At 42.8% G+C, this 16815-nt stretch overlaps 1 protein-coding gene across 1 annotated transcript in view; it reads right to left on the bottom strand.

Annotated features, from left to right (window-relative positions):
* Positions 1–16815, bottom strand: part of MUC2 (mucin 2, oligomeric mucus/gel-forming) — a 60037-nt gene that overhangs the window by 1704 nt on the left and 41518 nt on the right. Inside the window, exons 32-50 of the mRNA XM_009328587.1 lie at positions 12321–14848; positions 11672–12199; positions 11096–11551; positions 9211–9385; positions 8395–8642; positions 7047–7230; positions 6711–6915; positions 6209–6387; positions 5960–5962; positions 5483–5552; positions 5061–5161; positions 4865–4896; positions 4513–4690; positions 3798–3902; positions 3135–3175; positions 2351–2473; positions 1792–1890; positions 994–1122; positions 274–316 (exon numbers count right to left, since the gene is read on the bottom strand). Of these exons, the coding sequence (XP_009326862.1) occupies positions 274–316; positions 994–1122; positions 1792–1890; positions 2351–2473; positions 3135–3175; positions 3798–3902; positions 4513–4690; positions 4865–4896; positions 5061–5161; positions 5483–5552; positions 5960–5962; positions 6209–6387; positions 6711–6915; positions 7047–7230; positions 8395–8642; positions 9211–9385; positions 11096–11551; positions 11672–12199; positions 12321–14848 (5427 nt within the window). The remainder of the gene's footprint in view (positions 1–273; positions 317–993; positions 1123–1791; positions 1891–2350; positions 2474–3134; positions 3176–3797; positions 3903–4512; positions 4691–4864; positions 4897–5060; positions 5162–5482; positions 5553–5959; positions 5963–6208; positions 6388–6710; positions 6916–7046; positions 7231–8394; positions 8643–9210; positions 9386–11095; positions 11552–11671; positions 12200–12320; positions 14849–16815) is intronic.

The following is a 16815-nucleotide window of genomic DNA, read 5'->3' as shown; positions in this document are numbered from 1 at the left end:
AAAAAATACTTTCAGTGAAATAGCTCCAGAAGTTCCTCGCAGTTCAGCACTCTCTGGGCTTCACTAGTGCACTCAAAGAATTGTCTTAAGTGGAATTCCTGCTTCAGTTTAGACTTTCCCAGAGAGATCGGACAGTGAATGCTTGGAATAACAAACATAAATATTAAAGTATCTATTTAAATACAAACATATCAGCCTCTATGGCTGGAAAATGGATTGATTTAAGAATAAAATTCATTCTCAGTATTGTTGATTCAGGTACACCGGCATACTTACAGGTTTTGCAACAACCGTTAGGTAAGAATGTAATAGTTCCCTAAAAGAACAAAGAAACAGGAAAAATAATATTATTTTCTTTCCCTGTATTAAAGAGGCTTTTAGGCCAATACCTGAGGAGAACAATTCCTCAATGGCTGGAAATAACCAGTGAAAACTGTAGCATTGATCTGAATAAACAAAGATAATGGTCTCTTCCAGACTTGAAATCTATCAATTTACAAAGGACTGCGGAAATAAAGAAAATGTTTTGAAGGAAGTCTACAGTTAACATCATGAAATTTTTCCTCAGAAACAATTCCAAAAAATGTTTTCTCAGAGACTTCTATATTTGAATGGGGAGTATGCATGGTGTTACTGGCAGCCTACTGACTGAACAGCTTCTGTTTCTGTAACATTCAAGAAAACATGGTTCTTGTTCAGACAGGACCCTGCACAAAGCAGTCAGTGAGGACTTTGCATCTCAGTGCTGACCAGTGTTTTGGCTACTGAGAGACAGCTGCCAGTTATAAGCCTTGAACTCTCACCCAGATATGTTATTTTATACAATCTATAGGTCTGTGCATGGATGCAGCAGAAACTTTTGCCCTTGGGACTGAAAAACTTTGGTGAAAGGTCATCAGAGCTTAATTTGACTTTTGTTGCTAGTTAGGTGGCTGAACTAAACTGAAGTAATCCATGCATTGAGTAGAGGGTAAGTTTTTCATATTTACTTACAGGTTTGCAGTTCTCCTCATTGAATGCTGGGCAGGTAATCTCAGATGTGGAAGAGAGAAGTTGGTTATGGATATTTACACAGCTATAAATGGTGCAGTTGTTGTAAGGATCACTTTTAAACTCTCCAGGCTGCAAGCAAAATACAAAATGTAATAAGGAAAGCTGAAGGGAGTTCAGACAAAAATTTTCCTGTCCTCTGACAATGACTTTCCTCTTGTTTCCCAGTCAATTACTTTTAGGTTAACAGCTGTTTCGGATACAGATTATTACACGTATTGCAGCATGCCATATGTGGAGAGAATCTTCAGTTTTACATGGGGTTTCCCTTGGAAAAGAAAAATCTGTCTAAAGTATGCAGAGTACATTAGAATTATTAACAAAAACATCCATGCCAATGGATTTTGCCTAGGGAAAGCTAAACTGTTATATGGTAATTAAGAACAATCCTAAACTTTCACCCTACAGGGGCAATAAAATTGTTTCACATGCAGGCTTTACTAGTGTTTTTCAGTACACAGAAATCAAATAATACAGAAAAGCCCAAGCTTCCAGACATCACAAGAAAAACCCTTCCAATGGTATTGGATTTGTCATTCCAGGAAAAGCCTTCCAGAAAATTTTATTTCATGAGTCCTTCCTTCAGGCCAAAAAATTGTAGATAGGCTTTGCTTTAGGTGAGCCTCTGACCTTTCAGGTGCAGACTTCCACTAAGCCTTATCTCTGAGAAGGAGAGGTTCCCTCTCTGAAAGGGGGAACTTTACAAACTTGGTAGAGACGTAAGATGTAAAGCATACTTACACTCAAGATGAGGTCAGAATTGTTTGCTGTATGTATAACACACTTAGTCTGCACACATCTTCCACAACATTCACCTTTCACTGGTTGATGTTCATATCCCTAGATATTAAAATTAATTAAAAATGAAAGCACTATGATAGATGCATTTTTGAGAAATAAATGAAAACATACTAACCCATTAATTGATTATGCTTTGAAGTGCACTCTAGATTGGTGCCTTTCTGTGTTCCAACCCAATGGAAGACAAGTAATAAAAGCAGACTATAGATGGAATAAATTAAAGCGCTATAATAAATATGCCTAATAATTAAATATCACTCCATTAAGTGCTCTACAGAAATTTCCCAGCTAATCCTCCCAATGTGAACTGAATACTGTAAGTTACACAGTCAAGCTTCACGCAATAGATTGCTCAAGGACAGTTGGTATCTATGCTGGAGTTGGACTCTGGGTTTCTGCTCCCTGTCTTTTGCTTGTACCACTCATTGATCAAACTGCTTTTCATGTACATGTGTATTTTGTTTGTTTTTTTTTTTCTTTGTTTTAAGTTGTCACTTACTGGTTCACAATATGTGTTGCATGGAATATGTTCACATGAGATGATATTCAGTTGAGTGCTGACGTTAACTTCGTTAGTGCAGAAACAATTCTGACACTTATCAACAAAGACCGAGGAATTAGGCTATAAATTTTAAGGAAAAAAAGGCTCATATATTAATGAGATATGACATGTGTGACAGACATTTCTTAATTTCCAAAAAATGTGTAAACCAAGCAATGGAAACGGAAATGATCATAAATGCTACTGGATAGCTATTTGGCTGGCCATTTATGAAGACAACATTTTAAATACTGAATTTAATTTAACGTGTGTCTTTATTGAAGTCCTATATAGCAATGATAAACTCAGACATTAAAAGGACAGGTGTCATATAAATATCTGCAATAAAACAATTACTAGACCAAACAGAATTTATTAGGAATCTAAGTCTGTTTAGAATAATACTTATTTACAAATCTTTTCGTTTTTGAAAACAGAGTCTTAAAACTGAAATAATGTGCTGACAGTAAATGTGGACTGACTTTCTAAAATGCATGCACACTTAACTTTAAACCCAAATCTCTCTCTGATACTGACATACAAACAACTCCTCAGTCTCTTTCATACACAGCAACCTTTTCAGAAAAGATTTAGGCTTTGTGAAATTGATGAACTCCTGAAAGGAATTTGAAAATTTCTAATATATCGATTGTACTAGATAAACCTCCTCATAGTGCTTCTGATAAAGTGTACTAACTGGTCTTCTAAGCATTTTCAGAAGACTGTTGAAATATGAACTTACCAAGAACTCAGCATTCTGATGTACACAAACCCTCTTGGGAACTGTTAACAAGAAAGTAGTTAGGTGGTTACATAAGGTGAAAAAAAAAAAGGTCTTCACCCCACTCTAGTCAAACTCATTTTTTCCACAATGAATCACAATGCATATGGTCAAATACATTGGTTATTCCCCATTTCGGGTAGCAGATATGACATATATAAAGTATAAGAACAAAAACTGCGTGTGCAAAAAGGGAGGAAGATTTGGTCCAACATAGGCAGTCCAGTTCATAGCCAAGAATGTCCACTTAATGGGTACAAGTAGTTCCTTGTTTCAATTACCAAGAACAAAGCAGACTTTGTAAAGCTATCTTCTACTGGGGATTCTTACAGGGACATTTTGCTAAATTAAGCTGAGGCCACAGTCCCAGTTAATTCTGTAGCTGTTCTTGCACGTACTTACAACCAGGAAAATTGAACCTGAGCCACCTGAGCTATATCTGATTTTGTAGTTGTTCATCATAAGCATGGCAGTAGTAACCAATGTTAATAGTAACCACTTTGTAGAATCTGACTGTGTTCATTATCTCTTTCAATAGGTTATTGCATACAGTCTTACTAAGTGTGATGCTAAATTGTGTAATATATAATGCTAATCATTGTAATAGATTTCCAAGGGACTTACCACACTGGTACACAGGACAGCACTGACCACTGGGAATATGAGAATGAACTTCAAATCCCACTGTACACTTGGGGACTTTAGTTGTGCACAGGCTTGTATTGCATTCTGAAAAAAAAAGGAATAAGCCAGAAAGTACACTAAATCACGGCTACTAGAAATAGGCATCTATCAAAGCATTTAGGATAGACTTTCCATTGCTAGGAAACAGTCCAGATCCTCTCCAAAGAAATGAATTGCAGAAAGAGAACACATATTTCCTAGTGAATCCAGGGACTGGATTGGGGGGCTGCACTAGTTTGTGAAACTTTTTCTACTATGTAATTACCAAGTGTTAAAAAAGTATTACAGTTTTTTGCAGAGAAGTAGGGGACAACTGTTACTCTCTCCAAGGTTGTAGGCAACTGCCGCAAAATGAAAACCCACATAGAATTCCATAATCTATCTGCATTTTACTTGAATAAAATGTGGTCCTGAACTCAAGAACAATAGATTCAGTTACATTGAGTCCCATAATTGTAAATTCAGTTATGTTGAATCATTGCAATATTAAAATGTATTTTCCCTAACACTGGGCAAGCTGATTTTAAAAAGCATGAGGAAAGATACTATTTTGTGACTCGCTGCTGCAGGTCTCTGGTGCTAAACTAGTTCAGTTCTCTTTTCCTTTCTATTCTTAAAAGGTATAAAAAGACTAGAAACAAAAGTATAAACTCACTGCAGGTGACAATGGGGCAGCAGGAGTCTTCAGAATTAACTTCATTGACCTCATAGAAGCCTTCTCCATCACAACTGGTCTTATTTTGTTTGGCACATTCATGAGGCTCACATACAATGCCATTTCCACCTTCCAGGCAAATACAGTCCTGACAGTCTACTGTAAACTTTTCCCCAAACTGTCATTAAAGAAAATAAAGTGAGTGATTGCATGGTTGCCAATTGAAAAGAACAGAAGTAAAAACAGGAATGAAAAGTTGGGAGACCACAAAACAAGACTGCACCAGTGGAGACCACTCTCCTCTCCCCAACCCGAGCCTCTGCTTGAAATACAAAAGCACATGGCAGCATACCTCTCTTGGTATCTTATCCAATCCAAGACAGCCTGTGAAAATATCAAATTAAATTTCCATTACCACTCATATAATGGTAGACATCTCTACTATATGTTGTATGAGTATTGCATACAGTCAGATCTATGTTGCACACATGAGAAGGAGACAACAAAGAGGAAACAAACATGCATTCGAGTGAAGCAGTAAAACTCACCACAAGTTTTCACACAGACATCCACACCAGAGTCATACAGCATTGTTCCATTAGGACAGAAACAGCCTTCCATTTGTTTAGTTGAAGTTTCATTTTGTTGACTGTATGAGACAAAATGTTCAGAGGAACACCATTACTGTCATAGGCACACAGAGGAAGATTATGCCAAATAACCTTTCACTGAAGATACAGTGGCAAATGATCTGCACATTTGCATTTTAGGGATTGACAATGTTTATGTTTGCTATAGCCAAACAACATAAACAGTACAGGCACCCAGATTTAGGATCAAGAGAACAGTGGTACCAAATTTGACAGTCAGTTTAAGACATGACAGGAGGTTGATTTCTCTCATCCACCTATGCATTAGATATGACCGAACAGTTGTATGAACTATAACTAACAGTGAAGGAATTATTTACCTTGATTTGCAGGTTATCTCTTTAATAGGACCACATGCTCTGTATTCTTTATCTGAGGGGCATTTATAAGCTGGAATGGGAGAATAAGAAGGAGGAAGAGCTCAGTAACAATATCACAGAAAAGCCCCAAGACCTTATGCCAAGAAATTAAACACTGACTATTCATTTTCCTATGTATCTTTGACAATCTTGAGAAGCAAAGAGAAAAAAAAAAACACAGATATCAGACTCATGTGTCTGAATGGAATTATTTTATGCAATTTAGCTGTAGAGATATAGCACCATACTTTACATTAAGGAGATAAAGCCAAGAGTCTACATCTTGATTACAATTTTTTTCATAATTTCGGTCTCTTTTGCACAAGTTCTCAAAGAGGAGTGTATTCCTGCCCTCTGCCCTCTTCTTACTACAGCTGAAAATGAATGCATATGTCACTAAATACAGAGTGATCTGCTGATGTCTGCAAAACACAAAACTGCCTGTGTACAAAAAGTACTGGTACAGATGTTTCTGGCACAGTCAATAGATGTATATTTTTGCAGGCTCATTTATCATTTCCATTGTTAAAAATGTTACCTGTAAAATGGCTTAAGGAAAGAAACTGGTGTGATTTATTGGTGTCTTCATTGCTCAGAAAGCAATATGATTTACTATCAGGACATTATTGCCAAAACAGTTCCATATAAGCTTCCCTAATAGTTCAGGATAAATGGCCAAATACTTACAGCAAACACCATTGGTATGACTTCTCCAGTCAATGCATACACTTTGATCAGCACAGGTGGCAGCATAGACCTGCAGACTTGAGCATTCCAGGTCTAAGTTGGGAACTACACAGCTATCAAAAACACAGGCTGCATAGTACTTTTCAGGCCGGACAAAGCCATGGCATGGCTCGAACAGACTAGAAACATAAACATTTATCATTATTAGTTATTCTGTTTTCTGCTAAGTGAGTGTGGGAAAAGGCGAAAGCATAGGACAGTGGAGGGCAGAGAGCATAGAAGAGCAAGCAAACATCAAGAAAGGTTAATGTAGCAGCCAGAGGGTTGGAAGCAAACTATCAGCAAAGAATGACATCTAGAAACAGTAAAAGGAATGGAAGCAACCCACAAAAGCTACAAGGAATGGAGCAATAGTTAGAAACACATTTTATTGAGAAATGAATCCTAAAATTGCCACTTAATTTGAAGATCAAAGGCTTATAAACCCCAGAGGAATACCTACCTTCCCAAAAGAAGCTTGCAGATGGAAGATTCTTTGCAAGGCTGCATCGGGGTTGTGCTAGGTGCTTTTGTAGGAATTAGGCCTGGAGAGCACTGTGGTTTGGAGGGATCAACAACTTGCCAATGATCTGCCATGGTTTCACAGTTTTCTGCAATGTTACCATTCGGCAACATGCAGTCATCTGCCGTGTTGTTATTGCAAGTACCTAAAATTGGCAAGGGGAGAAAGAATTTACTCACAGATTTGTTATCAAATTCCATTCATCTTTGTGACAGGGCTGTCATTTACCTGTTTGTGGTTTTCTGAGAGTACAAAAATTACTAGAGTAAGCCTTACCACACTGTCCATGAGTGTTGTTGCCAAACAGTCTGTAGGGCATTCTGATAGAAAAGGACAAGCCATTGTAAGTCACATTCATTTTTAGTTCAGGAATTTCCACTACACGATTTATGCCTGACTCATAGATGCTCAAGCCAAATTTTTTATAAGGCAAAGCCACTGCCTGTTTGTTTACTGTCACCTAATAAATAAAAGAAAACAGAAAAGAGATTATTACAGAGAATTATAGAGAATATTTAGTTTGACTTCAGAAAATAATTGACTATTCATTACTTGGTATTGGAGATAGAATGTAAATGCAAATAATGTGGTTTTATTTTGTAACAAGTATCCCTGAGTTTCCTTTTATGTTACTGGAAAGTCAAACTTTTCTTTTCTGAGCCAAAGAAAAGGCCTATCAGCCACTGATAAACTAGGCTAAAATTCAGAGTTTAAACCAGCTAAATTCTAACACTCAAGAGATTTATTAGAGTGACTATGGCACTGAGGACACCCCGTGAAACTGCAATATAAAATTCTCCCAAATTCTTAGTGCACACAGTTTTGGCTTTCTTGGCATAAAGGGAACATGCTTGTAGGAAAATTAAATGAAAGAAATAAGCCAAAATCTTTATTATTTATTTAAATACAGTAGCCATGATATACCTATGGAACTAACACTACTACTTTTACTCAGCAATGGTAGATTTCCCTGCTTTGGAGAAAAAAAAAAGAGGTCTAAATGTTGCAAATTTTCAACAATATGCTGCGACATAACTTCTAATATTCCCACAAAATAATGTACAAAAATAATCCAAACAAACCCCACAAAAGCCCAAAACCAAACACTTCTCACCCAATTTTGAAGCCCCAAAGCTGGGGCATCATATTTATCAATGAAATAAACACGTAAGAGCCCCTATTCTGAAAAATTAAAAAGGTGACACCAATCAAAGCTAGTAATGGTACTTTTTAAAAATGCTTAAGCCCAGTACTTTATTGTTATGTCTATTTTATGTTGTATCCTCCCATTCAACATTTATTCTTTTCCTTTGTTACATTAATATTAATTATAAATGAATTTATTTTATATCCTTAACTCTTAGCAATTTGTCCACGTTTGTGTATTTAGAAGAGATAAGGCACTGCAAATATTTGAGATAAAAAGGGAAGAAGCTGTAGAAATTTATATTCAGAGTCAAAAAAGTAGCCCTTCAAAGTAGTCCTATTTTATAATCCAAACTGGTATTAAATCTAAAACACAGATTTCTTTTTAATTTTTTTTCCTAACATTGTGAATACAATTATCAGGTTAATGTTGTATTAATATTTTAATCAAGAAATCAAAGGTAACATTCTCCAATACCTTTACTTGTAGAGTATTTGGTTTGACTGTTGCTATGCGCACTTCCTGAGTCTCGTGTCTCACAATGAGCGTTCGAGGACAGGAGACTACATCCCGTGTATCACAATGGTAGTTATCAATGTAGACACCGAAGTTGTCAACTTTCTTATAAATCTCTTCCACAAGGACGTATGTACAATTCCCTTGATAGCTGTAGTACAGTCCATCAAAAGTCATGTAATGTGGGTCTCCCCAGCCAGTGCAGTAGCCTACAAAAACATACAGCTAGGTTAGCTTCTTATGGCAATATACAGAATCAGATCAGACTATAAACAAAATCTGTAAATGTGGGATTCACCTCATCTAACTTTAAGCATTTAAATTTTTAAAGTGTATATGTCAATGCGTGAGCTTCTTATCTAGAACTTATCAATAATAGAGAAAAACAAGCACTTTCAGGGCACAGTTCATCTGACTTATTTCTGGTAGACAACTGAGAATAGGATTGACTGCACCATAGTTATACCTTTACCGATAGTCTGAACAAGTAACTTATATGTAGGCTTCTAGCCTATAGAAGTCTGCATCTGGACATTTAAATCCTGCCTTGGGAGACCAATTTATTCTACTAACACAATAGTTATGTAGAAATGATGGCAAATTAAGTAAAAGCCCCTGATTAGCTAAAAAGAATCAATGAAGCACTCCAAACAAACCAACACTAGAAATCTGAGGGTCACAGCCTTGTGTGATACTTGTCCCCTGATAAATATTTTTGCCCTTGTCACTAGTATTGTTCCCACAGGAGATAAATTATTCAACAAAATATATACTTACAATCACACTCCCAGTGCCAACAGCATCCATCCTCATCAATGACTTGCACAGGAGAAAGCCCATTGGCACATGTAGGTTTAGGAGGTGGATTACAGATTATGGGAACCACCTGGATTATATTGTCTTCTATACATATTGCCTTAGTGCAGTTACAGAGCCACCATGACTCACCTGGCTGTGTTTAGAAAGAGGGGGGGGGGAAGAGAGAGAGAAACCTTATGAACAGTCAGACTGCCAACAGTTATGCCTAAATAACTTTTACAGAGTTTTAAAACACCATATGTTTATTGACAATTTTTTCCCCACCAGAAGTCCGAAAATGGGAAGGAAGTGCAGCAGTCAGCACCATCAAGGCCTGCAAGATGAGCTAGCACTACTGAGAGCTGCTAGGTGAAAAGCATTATTTATAAAAGTCAAGCTGTCGTGGTTTAACCTCAGTTGGCAACTGAGCACCACACAGCCGTTCGCTCACTCCCCCCCCCGGTGGGATGGGGGAGAGAATTGGAAGAGCACAAGTGAGAAAAACTTGTGGGTTGAGATAAAAACAGTTTAATAATTGAAATATAATAATAATAGTAATAATAATAATAATAATAATAATAATAATACACAAAGCAAGTGATGCACAGTACAATTGCTCACCACCCGCTGACTGATGCCCACCCAGTCCCTGAGCAGTGGCCCCCCCGGCCAGCTTTCCCCAGTTTATGTACTGAGCATGACGTCACATGGTATGGAATGTTTCTTTGGTCAGTTTCGCTGTGCCCCCTCCCAGCTTCTTGTGCACCTCCAGCCTTCTCAGTTGGTAGAGCATGGGAAACTAAAAAGTCCTTGGCTAGTGTAAGCATTACCTAGCAACAACTAAAACATGCGTGCATTATCAACTTTGTTCTCATCCTAAATCCAAAACACAGCACTGTGCCAGCTACTAGGAAGGAAATTAACTCTATCCCTGCCGAAACCAGGACACAAGCCCATAACCTGAAGTGTGAATTGCCTTTTTTAGTTTCAGCTATCTAAAAGTTAGATGTCAGATCTTACCTCATCACCCAGACTCCCTCTCTAATCAACAGTGAAAGACACTGATCAATATAATTGATCAATATATGATCAATCCCCTTCCATGAATGCCTAGAACAGATTAACAGCTAAAGCTACAGTGAACACCAGATATATGGGGAGTAATGTCTAAGGTGATTGCATGAATGCATTGTGATTGTATGCATTTTTTCTATCTTCCACCAGTTTTTCAGCCATGTATAATTTTTATCCCTGCAGATCTACAGAGCAAGTTGGTAGACATCTAAGCTGTGAGGAGGCTTTAGAAAGGTACAAGACATTAGCTTGTCTGTGTCAGAGGTGGAGGGTTCTGAAAAACTCAGAACTCTGAGTCAAATTTCATGAGCATTTGAATGTGGTGACCTGTTTCACAGTCCTCTTCCGAAACAGGACTATGACCAAGTATGACTCATTCCAAACTCAGACTAGGTCAGCCCTGTGGTTTCTTGTTGGGCTGCACTGTAAACACACAAACAACTTTTGCCCACTCTGGACCTATTCAAAAGCAGAAACAGAAAAAGATAGTTTAGCACCACTTAGCCCTTGGTTACCTCTTCATCAAAGCTTTCCTACAATGCTGTGATTTAACTCCTTGAAGAAAGCCTTTTTAAAACTATCCTTGAAGCACTAATAGCAGCATATAAGCTATAAAATTAAATATCATTGGAAGTCAGGCTGATACCCAAGAAAACAGAAAGAAATAGAATGGAATGATAATTCCTTTTCTATCCAGATTAATACATACTCTGTATGTTACTAACATTGAAATTATGTGCCTAGTATCCATCCAAAGAACAATGTTAAAAACCTCATGAAATCTACTTACCACATGAGATTCATTAGGTAAAATAGAACAATTCCTTCCAGGAGTCGTTGGTGGTAGACTTGTAGTTGAACCTGAAGCACTGAGTGGAGTAACTGTACTGTACATAGAACTTCCTGGAATGGTGACTGCACTTGATGTTGCAGTTGGCCAAGAAGTACTAGTTGAGCCAGAGGAAACAATTCCGGAGGTGGTGGTGGTGGTGGTTGCAGTGACTGTGGTAAAATTACTAGAGGTTGTTCCTGAAGTGGTGGTAAAAGATTCTGTTGGAGTTGTACCAGAAGTGGTGACTGACATGGGACTGGTTGATGCTGATGGCAGAGATACAGTAGTGCTGGCTGTAGGCTCTGGGGAGGATGGTCCTGAAGTCATGGTGGTGCTGGCACTTGGTCTTGTTGGAGTAGTGCGAGTTGCAGTTGTTGTCATTGAGCTACCTGTTTCCGTTAGTATTGTGGTGCTCTGGGGAGGGGGTCCTGAGGAGGAGGGGCCCGAAGTGGTGGTCTTGGTGGTCGACCCTTTTTCAGTGACTCCAGAGGTGGTGGATGCCACTGGGCTTGTTGATACCGATGGCAGTCATACAGTAGTGCTGGCTGTAGGCTCTGGGGAGGATGGTCCTGAGCTTGTGGTGCTGACGGTGGTGGTAGGAGATCGTGTCGGAGGGCTCCCAGTTGTGGTGGTAGTGGTCTCATGGCTAGGGGTTTCCGTTAGTATTGTGGTGCTCTGGGGAGGGGGTCCTGAGGAGGTGGGGCCCGAAGTGGTGGTCTTGGTGGTCGACCCTTTTTCAGTGACTCCAGAGGTGGTGGATGCCACTGGGCTTGTTGATAACGATGGCAGTGATACGGTAGTGCTGGCTGTAGGCTCTGGGGAGGATGGTCCTGAGCTTGTGGTGCTGACGGTGGTGGTAGGAGATTGTGTCGGAGGGCTCCCAGTTGTGGTGGTAGTGGTCTCATGGCTAGGGGTTTCCGTTAGGATTGTGGTGCTCTGGGGAGGGGGTCCTGCGGAGGTGGGGCCCGAAGTGGTGGTCTTGGTGGTCGATCCTGTTTCAGTGGCAGAGATACAGTAGTGCTGGCTGTAGGCTCTGGGGAGGATGGTCCTGAGCTTGTGGTGCTGACGGTGGTGGTAGGAGATTGTGTCGGAGGGCTCCCAGTTGTGGTGGTAGTGGTCTCATGGCTAGGGGTTTCCGTTAGGATTGTGGTGCTCTGGGGAGGGGGTCCTGAGGAGGTGGGGCCCGAAGTGGGGGTCTTGGTGGTCGATCCTGTTTCAGTGGCAGAGATACAGTAGTGCTGGCTGTAGGCTCTGGGGAGGATGGTCCTGAGCTTGTGGTGCTGACGGTGGTGGTAGGAGATCGTGTCGGAGGGCTCCCAGTTGTGGTGGTAGTGGTCTCATGGCTAGGGGTTTCCGTTAGGATTGTGGTGCTCTGGGGAGGGGGTCCTGAGGAGGTGGGGCCCGAAGTGGGGGTCTTGGTGGTCGACCCTTTTTCAGTGACTCCAGAGGTGGTGGATGCCACTGGGCTTGTTGATACCGATGGCAGTGATACAGTAGTGTTGGCTGTAGGCTCTGGGGAGGATGGTCCTGAGCTTGTGGTGCTGACGGTGGTGGTAGGAGATTGTGTCGGAGGGCTCCCAGTTGTGGTGGTAGTGGTCTCATGGCTAGGGGTTTCCGTTAGGATTGTGGTGCTCTGGGGAGGGGGTCCTGCGGAGGTGGGGCCCGAAGTGGTGGTCTTGGGGGTCGATTCTGTTTCAGTGCCTCCAGAGGTGGTGGATGCCACTGGGCTTGTTGATACCGATGGCAGTGATACGGTAGTGCTGGCTGTAGGCTCTGGGGAGGATGGTCCTGAGCTTGTGGTGCTGACGGTGGTGGTAGGAGATTGTGTCGGAGGGCTCCCAGTTGTGGTGGTAGTGGTCTCATGGCTAGGTGTTTCCGTTACTATTGTGGTGCTCTGTGGAGGGGGTCCTGAGGAGGAGGGGCCCGAAGTGGTGGTCTTGGGGGTCGATTCTGTTTCAGTGCCTCCAGAGGTGGTGGATGCCACTGGGCTTGTTGATAACGATGGCAGTGATACAGTAGTGTTGGCTGTAGGCTCTGGGGAGGATGGTCCTGAGCTTGTGGTGCTGACGGTGGTGGTAGGAGATCGTGTCGGAGGGCTCCCAGTTGTGGTGGTAGTGGTCTCATGGCTAGGTGTTTCCGTTACTATTGTGGTGCTCTGGGGAGGGGGTCCTGCGGAGGTGGGGCCCGAAGTGGTGGTCTTGGTGGTCGATCCTGTTTCAGTGACTCCAGAGGTGGTGGATGCCACTGGGCTTGTTGATAACGATGGCAGTGATACGGTAGTGCTGGCTGTAGGCTCTGGGGAGGATGGTCCTGAGCTTGTGGTGCTGACGGTGGTGGTAGGAGATCGTGTCGGAGGGCTCCCAGTTGTGGTGGTAGTGGTCTCATGGCTAGGTGTTTCCGTTACTATTGTGGTGCTCTGTGGAGGGGGTCCTGAGGAGGTGGGGCCCGAAGTGGGGGTCTTGGTGGTCGATCCTGTTTCAGTGACTCCAGAGGTGGTGGATGCCACTGGGCTTGTTGATACCGATGGCAGTGATACAGTAGTGTTGGCTGTAGGCTCTGGGGAGGATGGTCCTGAGCTTGTGGTGCTGACGGTGGTGGTAGGAGATCGTGTCGGAGGGCTCCCAGTTGTGGTGGTAGTGGTCTCATGGCTAGGGGTTTCCGTTAGGATTGTGGTGCTCTGGGGAGGGGGTCCTGCGGAGGTGGGGCCCGAAGTGGGGGTCTTGGTGGTCGATCCTTTTTCAGTGACTCCAGAGGTGGTGGATGCCACTGGGCTTGTTGATACCGATGGCAGTGATCCAGTAGTGCTGGCTGTAGGCTCTGGGGAGGATGGTCCTGAGCTTGTGGTGCTGACGGTGGTGGTAGGAGATTGTGTCGGAGGGCTCCCAGTTGTGGTGGTAGTGGTCTCATGGCTAGGGGTTTCCGTTAGGATTGTGGTGCTCTGGGGAGGGGGTCCTGAGGAGGAGGGGCCCGAAGTGGTGGTCTTGGGGGTCGATTCTGTTTCAGTGCCTCCAGAGGTGGTGGATGCCACTGGGCTTGTTGATAACGATGGCAGTGATACAGTAGTGTTGGCTGTAGGCTCTGGGGAGGATGGTCCTGAGCTTGTGGTGCTGACGGTGGTGGTAGGAGATCGTGTCGGAGGGCTCCCAGTTGTGGTGGTAGTGGTCTCATGGCTAGGGGTTTCCGTTAGTATTGTGGTGCTCTGTGGAGGGGGTCCTGAGGAGGTGGGGCCCGAGGTGGTGGTCTTGGGGGTCGATTCTGTTTCAGTGCCTCCAGAGGTGGTGGATGCCACTGGGCTTGTTGATAACGATGGCAGTGATACGGTAGTGCTGGCTGTAGGCTCTGGGGAGGATGGTCCTGAGCTTGTGGTGCTGACGGTGGTGGTAGGAGATTGTGTCGGAGGGCTCCCAGTTGTGGTGGTAGTGGTCTCATGGCTAGGGGTTTCCGTTAGGATTGTGGTGCTCTGGGGAGGGGGTCCTGCGGAGGTGGGGCCCGAAGTGGTGGTCTTGGGGGTCGATTCTGTTTCAGTGCCTCCAGAGGTGGTGGATGCCACTGGGCTTGTTGATACGGATGGTGTTGACTGTTGAATAGTGGTGCCCATGGTAGACACTGTACTTTGTATTTCCGTCGTTCTAGTTGTTTGCAGTGGGGTAGCTGAAGGAATAACTGTAGTACTTGTCTTTGTCGGTATTCCTGATGCAGGTGGTGTACTCTCTTTAATACAAGGAGAAAACACAGTATTTTATTTTAAGTAGGTAAATTAACTTCATTTCATTGTCTGATAAGCAATGAACTTTTACAAACCTAAGCATAGAGTATTAGGTGGGAATAAAGCAGAAACACTTATTAATGGCTTTTGCATAACAGAGGAATTATTTTTAAAATGTCCTACATCTTGCATGGGAGACACTGATGTAAACACTTTATCAATGATCATTGTTGGATGGAACAGCTGTCTGTAGTCTTAAAACTTTATACTGCAGAGAAGATTTCAGCGGTCCTAAATCCAGGGGAATTCATTGAGTTGATCAGTGAACTCTTCGGTTGATTCTGTATTGCTGTCATGGTATATTCTATGGATACACCACGGTTCCCTGTGCTACTTCATGTGGCATGTTCATACCAGCATTGATTATGCTCAGAGTCATTTGATTCTACTGAAATTGAGCAGTTGCTGGAGCAATCTGTATTCCATACCTAACTCCCAGGCCTTTAAGACTACTCACCCACAGGCTATTTTGGCATGCTAGGAATCCCAAATTCACTTTTCTGCTTTTTCCTTCTCACATGACCAAGCCAGTTTTCATTATGGGCCCTAGTGCAGCTTCCTTTAAAATAGTTTTTGATTAGCATTTTATAAATTGTTCATGACACTCAGAGGCCAGCCTCAGAGCCACCTGTTTGTGCTGTTGCAGCATGATGTAAGAGACATATGGTAGATGGAGAAGCATTGCAATAAGAGTGCAGTCATAATGCCGGAGGACAGGAGGAAGAAAGATATGCTGCTTCTGTCCACACAGTCCACAAGGACAATCCTTCAAATAAAATTAATTCAAATTAGGGTAAGGACAGGCAAACTCCTTCATGTTCAGAAGGAAAGAGAGGAAAAAATGGTGTACTGTCAGAGAGGGAGATTCACTGGGATGTTAGGGGGTCTCACACTGCTGCCAAAACATCGGCTTGCTTCCCAGCAGTGCAGGGTAAGCTGGAGAACAACGCTCATGGGAATACTGGGAGAACCCAGCTGCCCAGACCTTTGGCCCATGGCAAGGGGCAACCCGTGGTCTGAAGCCTTTCCCCAGACCCTGCCAGGGAAAACCTCCAAAGCTTCCTACAGCCAGAACTGCAGGTGAGTGGCAGCAATGGCCACAGGGGCAACGCAAGAGAAGAAAGGGAAGAAAGTCTGCACAGCTGCGCCCAAACAGCGCCTGAAATGACAGTGCCACAAAACCAAGCCCCACTCCCATTGCACACCACGGGTCCCGCTGAGTGCATTCTCTGCAGCTGAAGGACGAGCTCCAACAGCAGCAAAAGCATGACTTCCCATATCTGCTTCAGTATCTGTCTAAGCTGGGCAGAGGCACGAGGATGAAAAAACCCCTAATGTTCCCGATAATCAAAGGAATGCAGCCGAGAACCAGAATACATGTTGTGCACTCTCCCTCCTAAACAGAGAGCTCAGTACAGGACCCACTCTACTCTCATGAGACCCCACCTGGAGTACTACATCCAGCTCTGGGGTCCCCAGTAGAAGAAAGACATGGACCTGTTGGAGCGGGTCCAGAGGAAGGCCACAAAAATGATCACAGGGCTAGAACACCTCCCCTGTGAAGCGCGGCTGAGAGAGTTGGGGTTGTTCAGCGGGGAGAAGAGAAGGCTCCGGAGAGACCTTATTGCGGCCCTTCAGTACTTAAAGGGGGCTTATAAGAAAGACAGAGAGAGACTTTTTACCAAGACCTGTAGTTACAGGACAAGGGGCAACGGTTTTAAACTGGAAGAGGGTAGGTTTGGACTGGGCATAAGGAAGAAATTTTTTATGATGAGGGTGGTGAGACACTGGAACAGGTTTCCCAGAGAAGTTGTGGATGCCCAATCCTTGGAGGCGTTCAAGGTCAGGCTGAACGGGGCTCTGAGCAACCTGACGTAGTGAAAGTTGTCCCTGCCCGTAGCAGGGGGCTTGG

Source organism: Pygoscelis adeliae, unplaced genomic scaffold (assembly GCF_000699105.1).
Source record: "Pygoscelis adeliae isolate BGI_AS28 unplaced genomic scaffold, ASM69910v1 Scaffold166, whole genome shotgun sequence".
NCBI lineage: Eukaryota > Metazoa > Chordata > Aves > Sphenisciformes > Spheniscidae > Pygoscelis > Pygoscelis adeliae.
This window is presented reverse-complemented; position numbering and strand designations above follow the sequence as displayed.